The 17031-nt window shown below is 44.3% G+C and overlaps 1 protein-coding gene across 1 annotated transcript in view; it reads left to right on the top strand.

Moving 5' to 3' along the window:
* Nucleotides 1-17031, top strand: part of LOC123993217 (unconventional myosin-X-like) — a 249611-nt gene that overhangs the window by 212519 nt on the left and 20061 nt on the right. Inside the window, 3 exon segments of the mRNA XM_046295154.1 lie at nucleotides 8533-8618; nucleotides 8620-8667; nucleotides 11129-11252. Of these exon segments, the coding sequence (XP_046151110.1) occupies nucleotides 8533-8618; nucleotides 8620-8667; nucleotides 11129-11252 (258 nt within the window).

Here is a 17031-nt window from a genome sequence, read left to right as displayed (position 1 = left end):
CAGGTGGGGTTTTAGGAGGGGTTCTGAAAGATACTCATGGGGGGTCCCCTGAAAGTTGACTAACAACAACAACTGGGACCTAAAAGACACCCAACATGAGTGTCCACTACATTTGCCCAAGAACAAGCAAATTAAATTAAAACCCGCACCAAACTTAAAGACAGGAAGTAAGCCTAAAAGTGGAGCAAAACCAATCAGGGAAATCACATTGTCTAGAAACCAAAATAGACAACTAAAGTTAACCCTCCACATCTATCAAGACAACTGGAGATAACACCTGGGCCAACACAGGTGAAACACATACTGACTAACGTGGTGACACCAATCGGTGCGCCCCACATGCTAACGAGCTAACGAGCTAACGTCGAAGAATAAATGGAAAGATCAAAGCCTGTAACACCTGAAGACAACATACACAGACAACATCCACCTTAAGACAACATACACAGACAACATCCACCTGAAGACAACATACACAGACAACATCCACCTTAAGACAACATACACAGACAACATCCACCTTAAGACAACATCCACCTGAAGACAACATACACAGACAACATACACCTTAAGACAACATACACAGACAACATCCACCTGAAGACAACATACACAGACAACATCCACCTGAAGACAACATACACAGACAACATCCACCTGAAGACAACATCCACCTTAAGACAACATACACAGACAACATCCACCTGAAGACAACATACACAGACAACATCCACCTTAAGACAACATACACAGACAACATCCACCTGAAGACAACATACACAGACAACATACACCTTAAGACAACATACACAGACAACATCCACCTGAAGACAACATACACAGACAACATACACCTTAAGACAACATACACAGACAACATCCACCTGAAGACAACATACACAGACAACATCCACCTGAAGACAACATCCACAAGACAACATCCACCTGAAGACAACATCCACCTTAAGACAACATACACAGACAACATCCACCTGAAGACAACATACACAGACAACATCCACCTTAAGACAACATACACAGACAACATCCACCTTAAGACAACATACACAGACAACATCCACCTTAAGACAACATCCACAGACAACATCCACCTTAAGACAACATCCACAGACAACATCCACCTTAAGACAACATCCACCTGAAGACAACATCCACCTGAAGACAACATCCACCTGAAGACAACATCCACCTTAAGACAACATCCACCTGAAGACAACATCCACCTTAAGACAACATACACAGACAACATCCACCTTAAGACAACATCCACCTTAAGACAACATCCACCTTAAGACAACATCCACCTTAAGACAACATCCACCTTAAGACAACATCCACCTTAAGACAACATCCACCTTAAGACAACATCCACCTTAAGACAACATCCACCTGAAGACAACATCCACCTGAAGACAACATCCACAGACAACATCCACCTTAAGACAACATCCACCTTAAGACAACATCCACCTTAAGACAACATCCACCTTAAGACAACATCCACCTTAAGACAACATCCACCTTAAGACAACATCCACCTTAAGACAACATCCACCTTAAGACAACATCCACCTGAAGACAACATCCACCTGAAGACAACATCCACCTGAAGACAACATCCACCTGAAGACAACATCCACCTGAAGACAACATCCACCTGAAGACAACATCCACCTGAAGACAACATCCACCTGAAGACAACGTCCACCTGAAGACAACGTCCACCTGAAGACAACGTCCACCTGAAGACAACGTCCACCTGAAGACAACATCCACCTGAAGACAACATCCACACAACATCCACCTGAAGACAACATCCACCTGAAGACAACATCCACCTGAGACAACATCCACCTGAAGACAACATCCACCTGAAGACAACATCCACCTGAAGACAACATCCACCTGAAGACAACATCCACCTGAAGACAACATCCACCTGAAGACAACATCCACCTGAAGACAACATCCACCTGAAGACAACATCCACCTGAAGACAACATCCACCTGAAGACAACATCCACCTGAAGACAACATCCACCTGAAGACAACATCCACCTGAGACAACATCCACCTGAAGACAACATCCACCTGAAGACAACATCCACCTGAAGACAACATCCACCTGAAGACAACATCCACCTTAAGACAACATCCACAAGACAACATCCACCTTAAGACAACATCCACCTTAAGACAACATCCACCTTAAGACAACATCCACAGACAACATCCACCTTAAGACAACATCCACCTGAAGACAACATCCACCTGAAGACAACATCCACCTGAGACAACATCCACCTGAAGACAACATCCACCTGAAGACAACATCCACCTGAAGACAACATCCACCTGAAGACAACATCCACCTGAAGACAACATCCACCTGAAGACAACATCCACCTTAAGACAACATCCACCTTAAGACAACATCCACCTTAAGACAACATCCACCTTAAGACAACATCCACCTTAAGACAACATCCACCTTAAGACAACATCCACCTTAAGACAACATCCACCTTAAGACAACATACACAGACAACATCCACCTTAAGACAACATCCAACATACACAAGACAACATACACCTTAAGACAACATCCACCTTAAGACAACATACACAGACAACATCCACCTTAAGACAACATCCACCTTAAGACAACATACACAGACAACATACACCTGAAGACAACATACACAGACAACATCCACCTGAAGACAACATACACAGACAACATCCACCTGAAGACAACATACACAGACAACATCCACCTTAAGACAACATACACAGACAACATACACAGACAACATACACCTGAAGACAACATACACAGACAACATCCACCTGAAGACAACATACACAGACAACATCCACCTGAAGACAACATACACAGACAACATCCACCTGAAGACAACATACACAGACAACATCCACCTTAAGACAACATCCACCTTAAGACAACATACACAGACAACATCCACCTGAAGACAACATACACAGACAACATCCACCTGAAGACAACATACACAGACAACATCCACCTGAAGACAACATACACAGACAACATCCACCTGAAGACAACATACACAGACAACATCCACCTGAAGACAACATACACAGACAACATCCACCTGAAGACAACATCCACCTGAAGACAACATCCACCTGAAGACAACATCCACCTGAAGACAACATCCACCTGAAGACAACATCCACCTGAAGACAACATCCACCTGAAGACAACATCCACCTGAAGACAACATCCACCTGAAGACAACATCCACCTGAAGACAACATCCACCTGAAGACAACATCCACCTGAAGACAACATCCACCTGAAGACAACATCCACCTGAAGACAACATCCACCTGAAGACAACATCCACCTGAAGACAACATCCACCTGAAGACAACATCCACCTGAAGACAACATCCACCTGAAGACAACATCCACCTGAAGACAACATCCACCTGAAGACAACATACACAGACAACATCCACCTTAAGACAACATACACAGACAACATCCACCTTAAGACAACATACACAGACAACATCCACCTTAAGACAACATACACAGACAACATCCACCTTAAGACAACATACACAGACAACATCCACCTTAAGACAACATACACAGACAACATCCACCTGAAGACAACATACACAGACAACATCCACCTGAAGACAACATACACAGACAACATCCACCTGAAGACAACATACACAGACAACATCCACCTGAAGACAACATACGCAGACAACATCCACCTGAAGACAACATACACAGACAACATCCACCTTAAGACAACATACACAGACAACATCCACCTTAAGACAACATACACAGACAACATCCACCTTAAGACAACATACACAGACAACATCCACCTTAAGACAACATACACAGACAACATCCACCTTAAGACAACATACACAGACAACATCCACCTTAAGACAACATACACAGACAACATCCACCTTAAGACAACATACACAGACAACATCCACCTTAAGACAACATACACAGACAACATCCACCTTAAGACAACATACACAGACAACATCCACCTTAAGACAACATACACAGACAACATCCACCTTAAGACAACATACACAGACAACATCCACCTGAAGACAACATACACAGACAACATCCACCTGAAGACAACATACACAGACAACATCCACCTGAAGACAACATACACAGACAACATCCACCTGAAGACAACATACACAGACAACATCCACCTTAAGACAACATACACAGACAACATCCACCTTAAGACAACATACACAGATTGGACACACCTATTCATTCAAGGGTTTTTCTTTAGTTTTACTACACTGCTCAAAGAAATAAAGGGAACACTAAAATAACACATCCTAGATCTGAATGAATGAAATATTCTTATTAAATACTTTTTCTTTACATAGTTGAATGTGCTGACAACAAAATCACACAAAAATTATCAATGGAAATCAAATGTATCAACCCATGGAGGTCTGGATTTGGAGTCCCACTCAAAATTAAAGTGGAAAAACACACTACAGGCTGATCCAACTTTGATGTCCTTAAAACAAGTCAAAATCCGGAAGCCAGCCGCACCAAAATGAGGCTCAGTAGTGTGTGTGGCCTCCACGTGCCTGTATGACCTCCCTACAACGCCTGGGCATGCTCCTGATGAGGTGGCGGATGGTCTCCTGAGGGATCTCCTCCCAGACCTGGACTAAAGCATCCGCCAACTCCTGGACAGTCTGTGGTGCAACGTGGTGTTGGTGGATGGAGCGAGACATGATGTCCCAGATTTACTCAATTGGATACAGGTCTGGGGAACGGGCGGGCCAGTCCATAGCATCAATGCCTTCCTCTTGCAGGAACTGCTGACACACTGAGGTCACATGAGGTCTAGCATTGTCTTGCATTAGGAGGAACCCAGGGCCAACCGCACCAGCATATGCTCTCACAAGGGGTCTGAGGATCTCATCTCGGTACCTAATGGCAGTCAGGCTACCTCTGGCGAGCACATGGAGGGCTGTGCGGCCCCACCAAAGAAATGCCACCCCACACCATGACTGACCCACCGCCAAACCGGTCATGCTGGAGGATGTTGCAGGCAGCAGAACGTTCTCCACGGCGTCTCCAGACTGTCACGTCTGTCACATGTGCTCAGTGTGAATATGCTTTCTGTGAAGAGCACAGGGCGCCAGTGGCAAATTTGCCAATCTTCGTGTTCTCTGGCAAAAGCCAAACGTCCTGCACGGTGTTGGGCTTGTAAGCACAACCCCTACCTGTGGACGTCGCGCCCTCATACCACCCTCATGGAGTCTGTTTCTGACCGTTTGAGCAGACACATGCACATTTGTGGCCTGCTGGAGGTGGGTTCTGTAGCTCAGTTGGTAGAGCATGGCGCTTGTAACGCCAGGGTAGTGGGTTCGATCCCCGGGAGCACCCATACATAGAATGTATGCACACATGACTGTAAGTCGCTTTGGATAAAAGCGTCTGCTAAATGGCATATATTATTATTATATTATTTTGCAGGGCTCTGGCAGTGCTCCTCCTGCTCCTCCTTGCACAAAGTCTGAGGTAGCGGTCCTGCTGCTGGGTTGTTGCCCTCCTACGGCCTCCTCCACGTCTCCTGATGTACTGGCCTGTCTCCTGGTAGCGCCTCCATGCTCTGGACACTACGCTGACAGACACAGCAAACCTTCTTGCCCCAGCTCGCATTCATGTGCCATCCTGGATGAGCTGCACTACCTGAGCCACTTGTGTGGGTTGTAGACTCCGTCTCATGCTACCACTAGAGTGAAAGCACCGCCAGCATTCAAAAGTGACCAAAACATCAGCCAGGAAGCATAGGAACTGAGAAGTGGTCTGAGGTCACCACCTGCAGAACCACTCCTTTATTGGGGGTGTCTTGCTAATTGCCTATAATTTCTACCTGTTGTCTATTCCATTTGCACAACAGCATGTGAAATGTATTGTCAATCAGTGTTGCTTCCTAAGTGGACAGTTTGATTTCACAGAAGTGTGATTGACTTGGAGTTACATTGTGTTGTTTAAGTGTTCCCTTAATTTTTTTGAGCAGTGTATATTCTACATATATTGTAGAATAATAGTGAAGACATAGATCGAATGTAGAGGCCTTCACTATTCACTATGTCCCTTTACATACAATGATCTATATCCCTCTATGGGGTGTCCTCTACATACGATGATCTATATCCCTCTATGGGGTGTCCTCTACATACGATGATCTATATCCCTCTGGGGTGTCCTTTACATACGATGATCTATATCCCTCTATGGGGTGTCCTCTACATACGATGATCTATGTCCTCTACATACGATGATCTATGTCCTCTACATACGATGATCTATGTCCTCTACATACGATGATCTATGTCCTCTACATACGATGATCTATATCCCTCTATGGGGTGTCCTCTACATACGATGATCTATATCCCTCTATGGGGTGTCCTCTACATATGATGATCTATATCCCTCTATGGGATGTCCTCTACATATGATGATCTATGTCCTCTACATACGATGATCTATATCCCTCTATGGGGTGTCCTCTACATACGATGATCTATATCCCTCTATGGGGTGTCCTCTACATACGATGATCTATATCCCTCTATGGGGTGTCCTCTACATATGATGATCTATATCCCTCTATGGGATGTCCTCTACATACGATGATCTATGTCCTCTACATACGATGATCTATATCCCTCTATGGGATGTCCTCTACATACGATGATCTATATCCCTCTATGGGATGTCCTCTACATATGATGATCTATGTCCTCTACATACAATGATCTATATCCCTCTATGGGATGTCCTCTACATACGATGATCTATATCCCTCTACCTACGATGATCTATGTCCCTCTATGGGACGTCCTCTACCTACGATGATCTATATCCCTCTATGGGATGTCCTCTACATACGATGATCTATATCCCTCTATGGGGTGTCCTCTACATACGATGATCTATATCCCTCTATGGGGTGTCCTCTACATATGTTGATCTATGTCCTCTACATACGATGATCTATATCCCTCTACCTACGATGATCTATATCCCTCTATGGGATGTCCTCTACATACGATGATCTATATCCCTCTATGGGATGTCCTCTACATACGATGATATATATCCCTCTATGGGGTGTCCTCTACCTACGATGATCTATATCCCTCTATGGGATGTCCTCTACATACAATGATCTATATCCCTCTATGGGATGTCCACTACATACGATGATCTATATCCCTCTATGGGATGTCCTCTACATACGATGATCTATATCCCTCTATGGGATGTCCTCTACATACGATGATCTATATCCCTCTATGGGGTGTCCTCTACCTACGATGATCTATATCCCTCTATGGGATGTCCTCTACATACAATGATCTATATCCCTCTATGGGATGTCCACTACATACGATGATCTATATCCCTCTATGGGATGTCCTCTACATACGATGATCTATATCCCTCTATGGGATGTCCTCTACATACGATGATCTATATCCCTCTATGGGGTGTCCTCTACATACGATGATCTATATCCCTCTACATACGATGATCTATGTCCCCTCTACCTACGATGATCTATGTCCCACATCTAAACAGTCTAAGGCTTTACATCAACTCACACACCACCCCTGGAGAGGTAAAAAAATAATACATCTGTTTTCCACAATGAGTAGCAGCTGTAAAAATACAGTCATTTCTGGCTGGGACAATCCTGCGTTGGTACATCCATTTTCTCCAGCCTGTGTTAATGTCCCTCTGTCCCCAGGTGGTGAGGTTTAGTCAGATGTGTTAATGTCCCTCTGTCCCCAGGTGGTGAGGTTTAGTCAGCCTGTGTTAATGTCCCTCTGTCCCCAGGTGGTGAGGTTTAGTCAGATGTGTTAATGTCCCTCTGTCCCCAGGTGGTGAGGTTTAGTCAGATGTGTTAATGTCCCTCTGTCCCCAGGTGGTGAGGTTTAGTCAGATGTGTTAATGTCCCTCTGTCCCCAGGTGGTGAGGTTTAGTCAGATGTGTTAATGTCCCTCTGTCCCCAGGTGGTGAGGTTTAGTCAGCCTGTGTTAATGTCCCTCTGTCCCCAGGTGGTGAGGTTTAGTCAGATGTGTTAATGTCCCTCTGTCCCCAGGTGGTGAGGTTTAGTCAGATGTGTTAATGTCCCTCTGTCCCCAGGTGGTGAGGTTTAGTCAGATGTGTTAATGTCCCTCTGTCCCCAGGTGGTGAGGTTTAATGTCAGATGTGTTAATGTCCCTCTGTCCCCAGGTGGTGAGGTTTAGTCAGATGTGTTAATGTCCCTCTGTCCCCAGGTGGTGAGGTTTAGTCAGATGTGTTAATGTCCCTCTGTCCCCAGGTGGTGAGGTTTAGTCAGATGTGTTAATGTCCCTCTGTCCCCAGGTGGTGAGGTTTAGTCAGATGTGTTAATGTCCCTCTGTCCTGCCTGTCCCCAGGTGGTGGAGAAGTTGATCCGAGGCCTGGCCATGGAGGACAGTAGAAACATGTTTTCCCTGTTTCAACACAACAACACTACGGACCGCTGTGGAGAGCAGAGTCATCGTGGCGGACGTACTCGCCAAGTTTGAGAGGTGAGAGTTCAGCTGGAGAGAGATGCACAGAGAATAGCCTGGTCTCTGATCTGTTTGAGGGGTGAGAGTTCAGCTGGAGAGAGATGCACAGAGAATAGCCTGGTCTCTGATCTGTTTGAGGGGTGAGAGTTCAGCTGGAGAGAGAGAGATGCACAGAGAATAGCCTGGTCTCTGATATGTTTGAGGGGTGAGAGTTCAGCTGGAGAGAGAGAGATGCACAGAGAATAGCCTGGTCTCTGATATGTTTGAGGGGTGAGAGTTCAGCTGGAGAGAGAGAGAGAGAGATGCACAGAGAATAGCCTGGTCTCTGATCTGTTTGAGGGGTGAGAGTTCAGCTGGAGAGAGAGCGAGAGATGCACAGAGAATAGCCTGGTCTCTGATCTATTTATAATAATAATAATAATAATAATAATATATGCCATTTAGCAGACGCTTTTATCCAAAGCGACTTACAGTCATGTGTGCATACATTCTACATATGGGTGGTCCCGGGAATTGAACCCACTACCCTGACGTTACAAGCGCCATGTTCTACCAACTGAGCTACAGAAGGACCTGTTTGAGGGGTGAGAGTTCAGCTGGAGAGAGATGCACAGAGAATAGCCTGGTCTCTGATCTGTTTGAGGGGTGAGAGTTCAACTGGAGAGAGAGACATGCACAGAGAATAGCCTGGTCTCTGATCTGTTTGAGAGGTGAGAGTTCAGCTGGAGAGAGATGCACAGAGAATAGCCTGGTCTCTGATCTGTTTGAGGGGTGAGAGTTCAACTGGAGAGGGAGAGATGCACAGAGAATAGCCTGGTCTCTGATCTGTTTGAGGGGTGAGAGTTCAGCTGGAGAGGGAGAGATGCACAGAGAATAGCCTGGTCTCTGATCTGTTTGAGGGGTGAGAGTTCAGCTGGAGAGGGAGAGATGCACAGAGAATAGCCTGGTGTCTGATCTGTTTGAGAGGTGAGAGTTCAACTGGAGAGGGAGAGATGCACAACCTGGTCTCTGATCTGTTTGTGCTGGCTTGTCAATCCCTATGGCCATTGACAGTTTGATTTATTTTTATTTAACCTTTATTTAACTAGGCAAGTCAGTTAAGAACAAATTCCTAATTACAATGATTTTGCCAATAGGCAAATGGCCTCCTGCAGAGACTGGGGCTGGCATTTAAAATGGAGGACAAAACACACATCCCGACAAGACAACATGACATAAAGAGAGACCTAAAGACAACAACATAGCAAGGAAGCAACACAACATGACAACAACATGGCAGCAACACAACATGACAACAACATGGTAGCAACACAAAACATGTTACAAACATTATTGGGCCCAGACAACAGCACAAAGGGCAAGAAGGTAGAGACAACAATACATCACGCAAGGCGTGATTTGGGGACCTTTAACAGAATGTGACTGGCAGAACGGGTGTTGTATGTGGAGGATGAGGGCTGCAGTAGATATCTCAGATAGGGAGTCTATAGAGTGCAGTGATGTGTCCTATAAGGAGCATTGGTGGCAAATCTGATGGCCGAATGGTAAAGAACATCTAGCCGCTCGAGAGCACCCTTACCTGCTGATCTATAAATTGTCTCTCTAATCTAGCATGGGTAGGATGGTTATCTGAATCAGGGTTAGTTTGGCAGCTGGGGTGAAAGAGGAGCGATTACGATATAGGAAACCAAATCTAGATTGAACTTTAGCCTGCAGCTTTGATTTGTTCTTAGAGAAGGAGAGTGTAGCATCTAGTCATACTCCCAAGTACTTGTATGAGGTGACTACCTCAAGCTCTAAACCCTCAGAGGTAGTAATCACACCTGTGGGGAGAGGGGTATTCTTCTTACCAAACCACATGACCTTTGTTTTGGAGGTGTTCAGAACAAGGTTAAGGGCAGAGAAAGCTTGTTGAACACTGGGTTAAGGGTGGAGAAAGCTCACTAAGAAGAAACTAAGAAAGCTGGGTTAAGGGTGGAGAAAGCTTGAACATAGGGAAAAGTTAGCAAGACAACACAAACAGATCTGAGACCAGTCTAGATGACCCACAAACCTCTTTGATATTATTACTATATTTCTGCTAAAACGAGGGTCTGAAATTGGTTTGGTTGATTGACTGATTGGTTTGGTTGACTGATTGGTTGACTGACTGGTTTGGATTGATTTGATTGACTGATTGGTTTGGTTGATTGACTGATTGGTTGGTTGACTGATTGGTTGACTGACTGGTTTGGTTGATTGACTGATTGGTTTGGTTGACTGATTGGTTGACTGACTGGTTTGGTTGATTGACTGATTGGTTTGGTTGACTGATTGGTTGACTGGTTGATTGACTGATTGGTTTGGGTTTGATTGACTGATTGGTTTGGTTGACTGATTGGTTGACTGATTGGTTTGGTTGATTGACTGATTGGTTTGGTTGACTGATTGGTTGACTGACTGGTTTGGTTGATTGACTGATTCATTGATTGATTTCCAGGCTGTCAGGCAGTGAGGAGGTGGAGGAGGAGGGACAGTGGAGGCTCTACTTCAAACTCTACTGTTTCCTGGATGTAGAGAGCATGCCCAAGGAAGGGGTGGAGTTCGCTTTCATGTTCGAACAGGTTAGTCACCTCCATTTTGTTTTATTATAAGAAAGCACCTGAGTAGAAAAGTGTCGAGTAAAGTGTCGTCCTTTGCAGTCTTGTCAATTGCAATTCATTGACCTTCTTAGTTCTTCTTGCAATTTTTCTGTCCTCTTCACTTTTATTTGGAAGGCTTAAGCAAGCGCCCCGTTCCCATAGAAACCCTTAGCCAGAATAGCTGTATAATTTCACTGACCTTTGTCTCTTTAATGTTGCGATTTCTACATGCTCTACTCAGATACAAGATACAAGAGTGTTGCAATGTTGTTTTTCTTTACTAAAGGGGCGACTCCTTGTAATACTCTGAGACGCTCAGGGGGTTCAAATATGGAGGACGAGGACAGGAGGTTGATAGGCATCAAGGTTTTTTTAAGTAAATGTATTTCAGTAGCTCAGAAGAAAACATGAGGAAGAGAGCGGACAAGTTCAAGAAATATATATTTTTAAACAATCTGGGACAAGAGTAGATGTTGCGAGAAAATGGCGGCAGGGTCGAGGGAACAAGGGAAAACCATGGGGAATGTACAAAGGTACAAAAATGGAAAACAGTACTTTAGTAGCTCAGAACATGAAGTTGATGAGAGTGACATGGAGTTTGAAAGAGTTGAAGAGAGAGAGATGAAGGTTTTAAAAATGGAGGAGCAGATTCGGAATTGCAAGGTGTGGAGAGTGGAATGAAAGGAAAGGATGACGAAGATGATTCTGGCCCAGTGGGATTTTCAGAGAGAATAGATCCTTCTGGCTGATCCATATATGGTGTCAGGTTGGGTGGAGAAGAGATTGTTGAGTCAAAGTAACTGAAAGTGGACTTGTGGTGATTTTTTTTTTTGTGCATTTTTTCCATCCAGAGGGAGCAGTTTTTGCTGATTTGTTTTGCTCTCTGGAGTAGGGCGCTGAGTCTTTACCCAACAAAGTCAAGTTTCGGATGTGTCCGTTATCCAGTGAGAGATTTTGTCCCGAACCCATTATGGTGTTTTAGGTGCCAAGCTTATGGTCACATTGCAGCAGTGGGTAAAGGGAGATTTCTAGATGTGAGAAGCAGAAGGGCATGAGACAAAGCAATGTGCAGCAGTGGAGGCTGCTAATTATTTGTATTTATTATGGATCCCCATTAGTTCCTGTCAAGGCAGCAGCTACTCTTCCTGGGGTTTATTATGGATCCCCATTAGTTCAGGCAGCAGCTACTCTTCCTGGGGTTTATTATGGATCCCCATTAGTTCCTGTCAAGGCAGCAGCTACTCTTCCTGGGGTTTATTATGGATCCCCATTAGTTCCTTCATTAGGCAGCTACTCTTCTACAATACTAATGTTTATCCCCATTAACAATATCCAATGCATGCGTATGCATGTGTCTTCCTGGGGTTTATTAGTCCCCATTGTTCCATAAGGTGTTTTTCTTCCTGGGGTTTTTAAAATCCCCATTTTCAGGCAGCTGCATCTTCCTGATTTATTGGATCCCCATATAGTTCCATGTAGTCATGGCTACTCTTCCTGGGGTTTATTATGGATCCCCATTAGTTCCTGAAGGCAGCAGCTACTCTTCCTGGGGTATTATGGATCCCCATTAGTTCCTGTCAAGGCAGTAGCTACTCTTCCTAGAGTTCCATGGATCCTGTTAATGGCTGCCAAGGCAGCAGCTACTCTTCCTGGGGTTTAGGATCCCCATTAGTTCAGGCAGCAGCTACTCTTCCTGGGGTTTATTATGGATCTAGAGTTCCATTAGTTCAGGCAGCAGCTACTCTTCCTGGGGTTTATTATGGAGTCCCCATTAGTTCCTGTCAAGGCAGCAGCTACTCTTCCTGGGGTTTATTATGGTCCCCATTATTCAGGCAGCAGCTATCTTCCTGGGGTTTATTATGGATCCCCATTAGTTCCTGCCAAGGCAGCTGCTACTCTTCCTGTGGTTTGTTATGGATCCCCATTAGTTCCTGCCAAGGCAACAGCTACTCTTCCTGGGGTTTATTATGGATCCCCATTAGTTCCTGTCAAGGCAGCAGCTACTCTTCCTGGGGTTTATTATGGATCCCCATTAGTTCAGGCAGCAGCTACTCTTCCTGGGGTTTATTATGGATCCCCATTAGTTCCTGCCAAGGCAGCAGCTACTCTTCCTGGGGTTTGTTATGGATCCCCATTAGTTCCTGCCAAGGCAACAGCTACTCTTCCTGGGGTTTATTATGGATCCCCATTAGTTCAGGCAGCAGCTACTCTTCCTGGGGTTTATTATGGATCCCCATTAGTTCCTGCCAAGGCAGCAGCTTTTCCTGGGGTTTATTATGGATCCCCATTAGTTCCTGCCAAGGCAGGTTCTTCCTGGGGTTTATTATGGATCCCCATTAGTTCCTGCCAAGGCAGCAGCTACTCTTCCTGGGGTTTATTATGGATCCCCATTAGTTCCTAAGGCAGCAGCTACTCTTCCTAGGGTTTATTATGGATCCCCATTAGTTCCTGTCAAGGCAGCAGCTTTTCCTGGGTTTATTATGGATCCCCATTAGTTCCTGGGTGTAGGCAGCAGCTGACTTTCCTGGGGTTTATTATGGATCCCCATTGTTCCTGTCAAGGCAGGTTTTCCTGGGGTTTATTATGGATCCCCATTAGTTCCTGTCAAGGCAGCAGCTACTCTTCCTGGGGTTTACTATGGATCCCCGTTAGTTCCTGTCAAGGCAGCAGCTACTCTTCCTGGGGTTTATTATGGATCCCCATTAGTTCCTGTTGCCAAGGCAGCAGCTACTTTCCTGGGGTGTAGGGGATCCCCATAGTTCCTGTCAAGGCAGCAGCTAGATCTTCCTGGGGTCCAAACATATTAAGGCACTAAATTACATATAACATTATTACACTACTACATATCTACAATACTGTTTAATACCACCATACAACAATATCACAATGCATGCGTATGCATGTGTCTGTACCTTTGTGTGTGTGCAGCTCTTTGCAGTCCCCGTTGTTCCATAAGGTGTTTTTTTACCGGGTTTTTAAAATCTGATTTTACTGCCTGCATCAGTTACCTGATGTGGAATAGAGTTCCATGTAGTCATGGCTCTATGTAGTACTGTGGAATAGAGTTCCATGTAGTCATGGCTCTATGTAGTACTGTGGAATAGAGTTCCATGTCGTCATGGCTCTATGTAGTACTGTGGAATAGAGTTCCATGTAGTCATGGCTCTACGTAGTACTGTGGAATAGAGTTCCATGTAGTCATAACTGTATAATGGCTGGAATGCAGTGAGGTTTCCATTCCAGCCAATTTAGGGTTAGTTGGTCCCCTCAGCTTTTAACCTAATGTGTAGTATGGGTGGAAAAAGTAGTGAGTTAACTGTAGGGGTTCCCATGGTGCTGGAGAGCTGTCCGGTGAGAGAGAGAGGCAGGTTGAGGTTGATTCTGTGTAGCTCAGTTGGTAGAGCATGGTGCCTGCAATGCCAGGGTTGTGGGTTCAATTGGGGACCAGAAAGAAAATATATGTACTCATTACTTTAAGTCGCGCTGGATAAGAGCAGCTGCTGAATGAAATGTAAATAGTGGTGAGGTTTTAATGGGTGTAGGGTTAGTTGGTATAATAGTGAGGTTTTAATGGGTGTAGGGTTAGTTGGTAGTGAGGTTTTAATGGGTGTAGGGTTAGTTGGTAGAGTAGTGTGGTTTTAATGGGTGTAGGGTTAGTTGGTAGAGTAGTGCGGTTTTAATGTGTGTAGGGTTAGTTGGTATAGTAGTGAGGTTTTAATGGGTGTAGGGTTAGTTGGTATAATAGTGAGGTTTTAATGGGTGTAGGGTTAGTTGGTAGTGAGGTTTTAATGGGTGTAGGGTTAGTTGGTATAGTGGTGAGGTTTTATTGGGTGTAGGGTTAGTTGGTATAGTGGTGAGGTTTTAATGGGTGTAGGGTTAGTTGGTATAGTAGTGAGATTTAATGGGTGTAGGGTTAGATGGTATAGTAGTGCAGTTTTAATGGGTGTAGGGTTAGTTGGTATAGTAGTGAGGTTTTAATGGGTGTAGGGTTAGTTGGTATAGTAGTGAGGTTTTAATGGGTGTAGGGTTAGTTGGTAGTGAGGTTTTAATGGGTGTAGGGTTAGTTGGTATAGTAGTGAGGTTTTAATGGGTGTAAGGTTAGTTGGTATAGTAGTGAGGTTTTAATGGGTGTAAGGTTAGTTGGTATAGTAGTGAGGTTTTAATGGGTGTAGGGTTAGTTGGTATAGTAGTGCGGTTTTAATGGGTGTAGGGTTAGTTGGTATAGTAGTGAGGTTTTAATGGGTGTAGGGTTAGTTGGTATAGTAGTGAGGTTTTAATGGGTGTAGGGTTAGTTGGTAGTGAGGTTTTAATGGGTGTAGGGTTAGTTGGTATAGTAGTGAGGTTTTAATGGGTGTAAGGTTAGTTGGTATAGTAGTGAGGTTTTAATGGGTGTAGGGTTAGTTGGTATAGTAGTGAGGTTTTAATGGGTGTAGGGTTAGTTGGTAGTGAGGTTTTAATGGGTGTAGGGTTAGTTGGTATAGTGAGGTTTTAATGGGTGTAGGGTTAGTTGGTATAGTGGTGAGGTTTTAATGGGTGTAGGGTTAGTTGGTATAGTAGTGAGGTTTTAATGGGTGTAGGGTTAGTTGGTATAGTAGTGAGGTTTTAATGGGTGTAGGGTTAGTTGGTAGTGAGGTTTTAATGGGTGTAGGGTTAGTTGGTAGTGAGGTTTTAATGGGTGTAGGGTTAGTTGGTAGTGAGGTTTTAATGGGTGTAGGGTTAGTTGGTATAGTAGTGAGGTTTTAATGGGTGTAGGGTTAGTTGGTATAGTAGTGAGGTTTTAATGGGTGTAGGGTTAGTTGGTATAGTAGTGAGGTTTTAATGGGTGTAGGGTTAGTTGGTAGTGAGGTTTTAATGGGTGTAGGGTTAGTTGGTATAGTAGTGAGGTTTTAATGGGTGTAAGGTTAGTTGGTATAGTAGTGAGGTTTTAATGGGTGTAGGGTTAGTTGGTATAATAGTGAGGTTTTAATGGGTGTAGGGTTAGTTGGTAGTGAGGTTTTAATGGGTGTAGGGTTAGTTGGTATAGTGGTGAGGTTTTATTGGGTGTAGGGTTAGTTGGTATAGTGGTGAGGTTTTAATGGGTGTAGGGTTAGTTGGTATAGTAGTGAGGTTTTAATGGGTGTAGGGTTAGATGGTATAGTAGTGCGGTTTTAATGGGTGTAGGGTTAGTTGGTATAGTAGTGCGGTTTTAATGGGTGTAGGGTTAGTTGGTATAGTAATGAGGTTTTAATGGGTGTAGGGTTAGTTGGTATAGTAGTGAGGTTTTAATGGGTGTAGGGTTAGTTGGTATAGTAGTGAGGTTTTAATGGGTGTAGGGTTAGTTGGTATAGTAGTGAGGTTTTAATGGGTGTAAGGTTAGTTGGTATAGTGGTGAGGTTTTAATGGGTGTAGGGTTAGTTGGTATAGTGGTGAGGTTTTAATGGGTGTAGGGTTAGTTGGTATAGTAGTGAGGTTTTAATGGGTGTAGGGTTAGTTGGTAGTGAGGTTTTAATGGGTGTAGGGTTAGTTGGTAGTGAGGTTTTAATGGGTGTAGGGTTAGTTGGTAGTGAGGTTTTAATGGGTGTAGGGTTAGTTGGTAGTGAGAGTTTTAATGGGTGTAGGGTTAGTTGGTATAGTAGTGAGGTTTTAATGGGTGTAGGGTTAGTTGGTATAGTAGTGAGGTTTTAATGGGTGTAGGGTTAGTTGGTAGTGAGGTTTTAATGGGTGTAGGGTTAGTTGGTATAGTAGTGAGGTTTTAATGGGTGTAGGGTTAGTTGGTATAGTA

The sequence above is a fragment of the Oncorhynchus gorbuscha genome, linkage group LG01 (genome assembly GCF_021184085.1).
Source record: "Oncorhynchus gorbuscha isolate QuinsamMale2020 ecotype Even-year linkage group LG01, OgorEven_v1.0, whole genome shotgun sequence".
Lineage (NCBI taxonomy): Eukaryota > Metazoa > Chordata > Actinopteri > Salmoniformes > Salmonidae > Oncorhynchus > Oncorhynchus gorbuscha.
The sequence above is the reverse complement of the archived record's forward strand: the minus strand, read 5'-3'. Positions and strand labels throughout refer to the sequence as shown.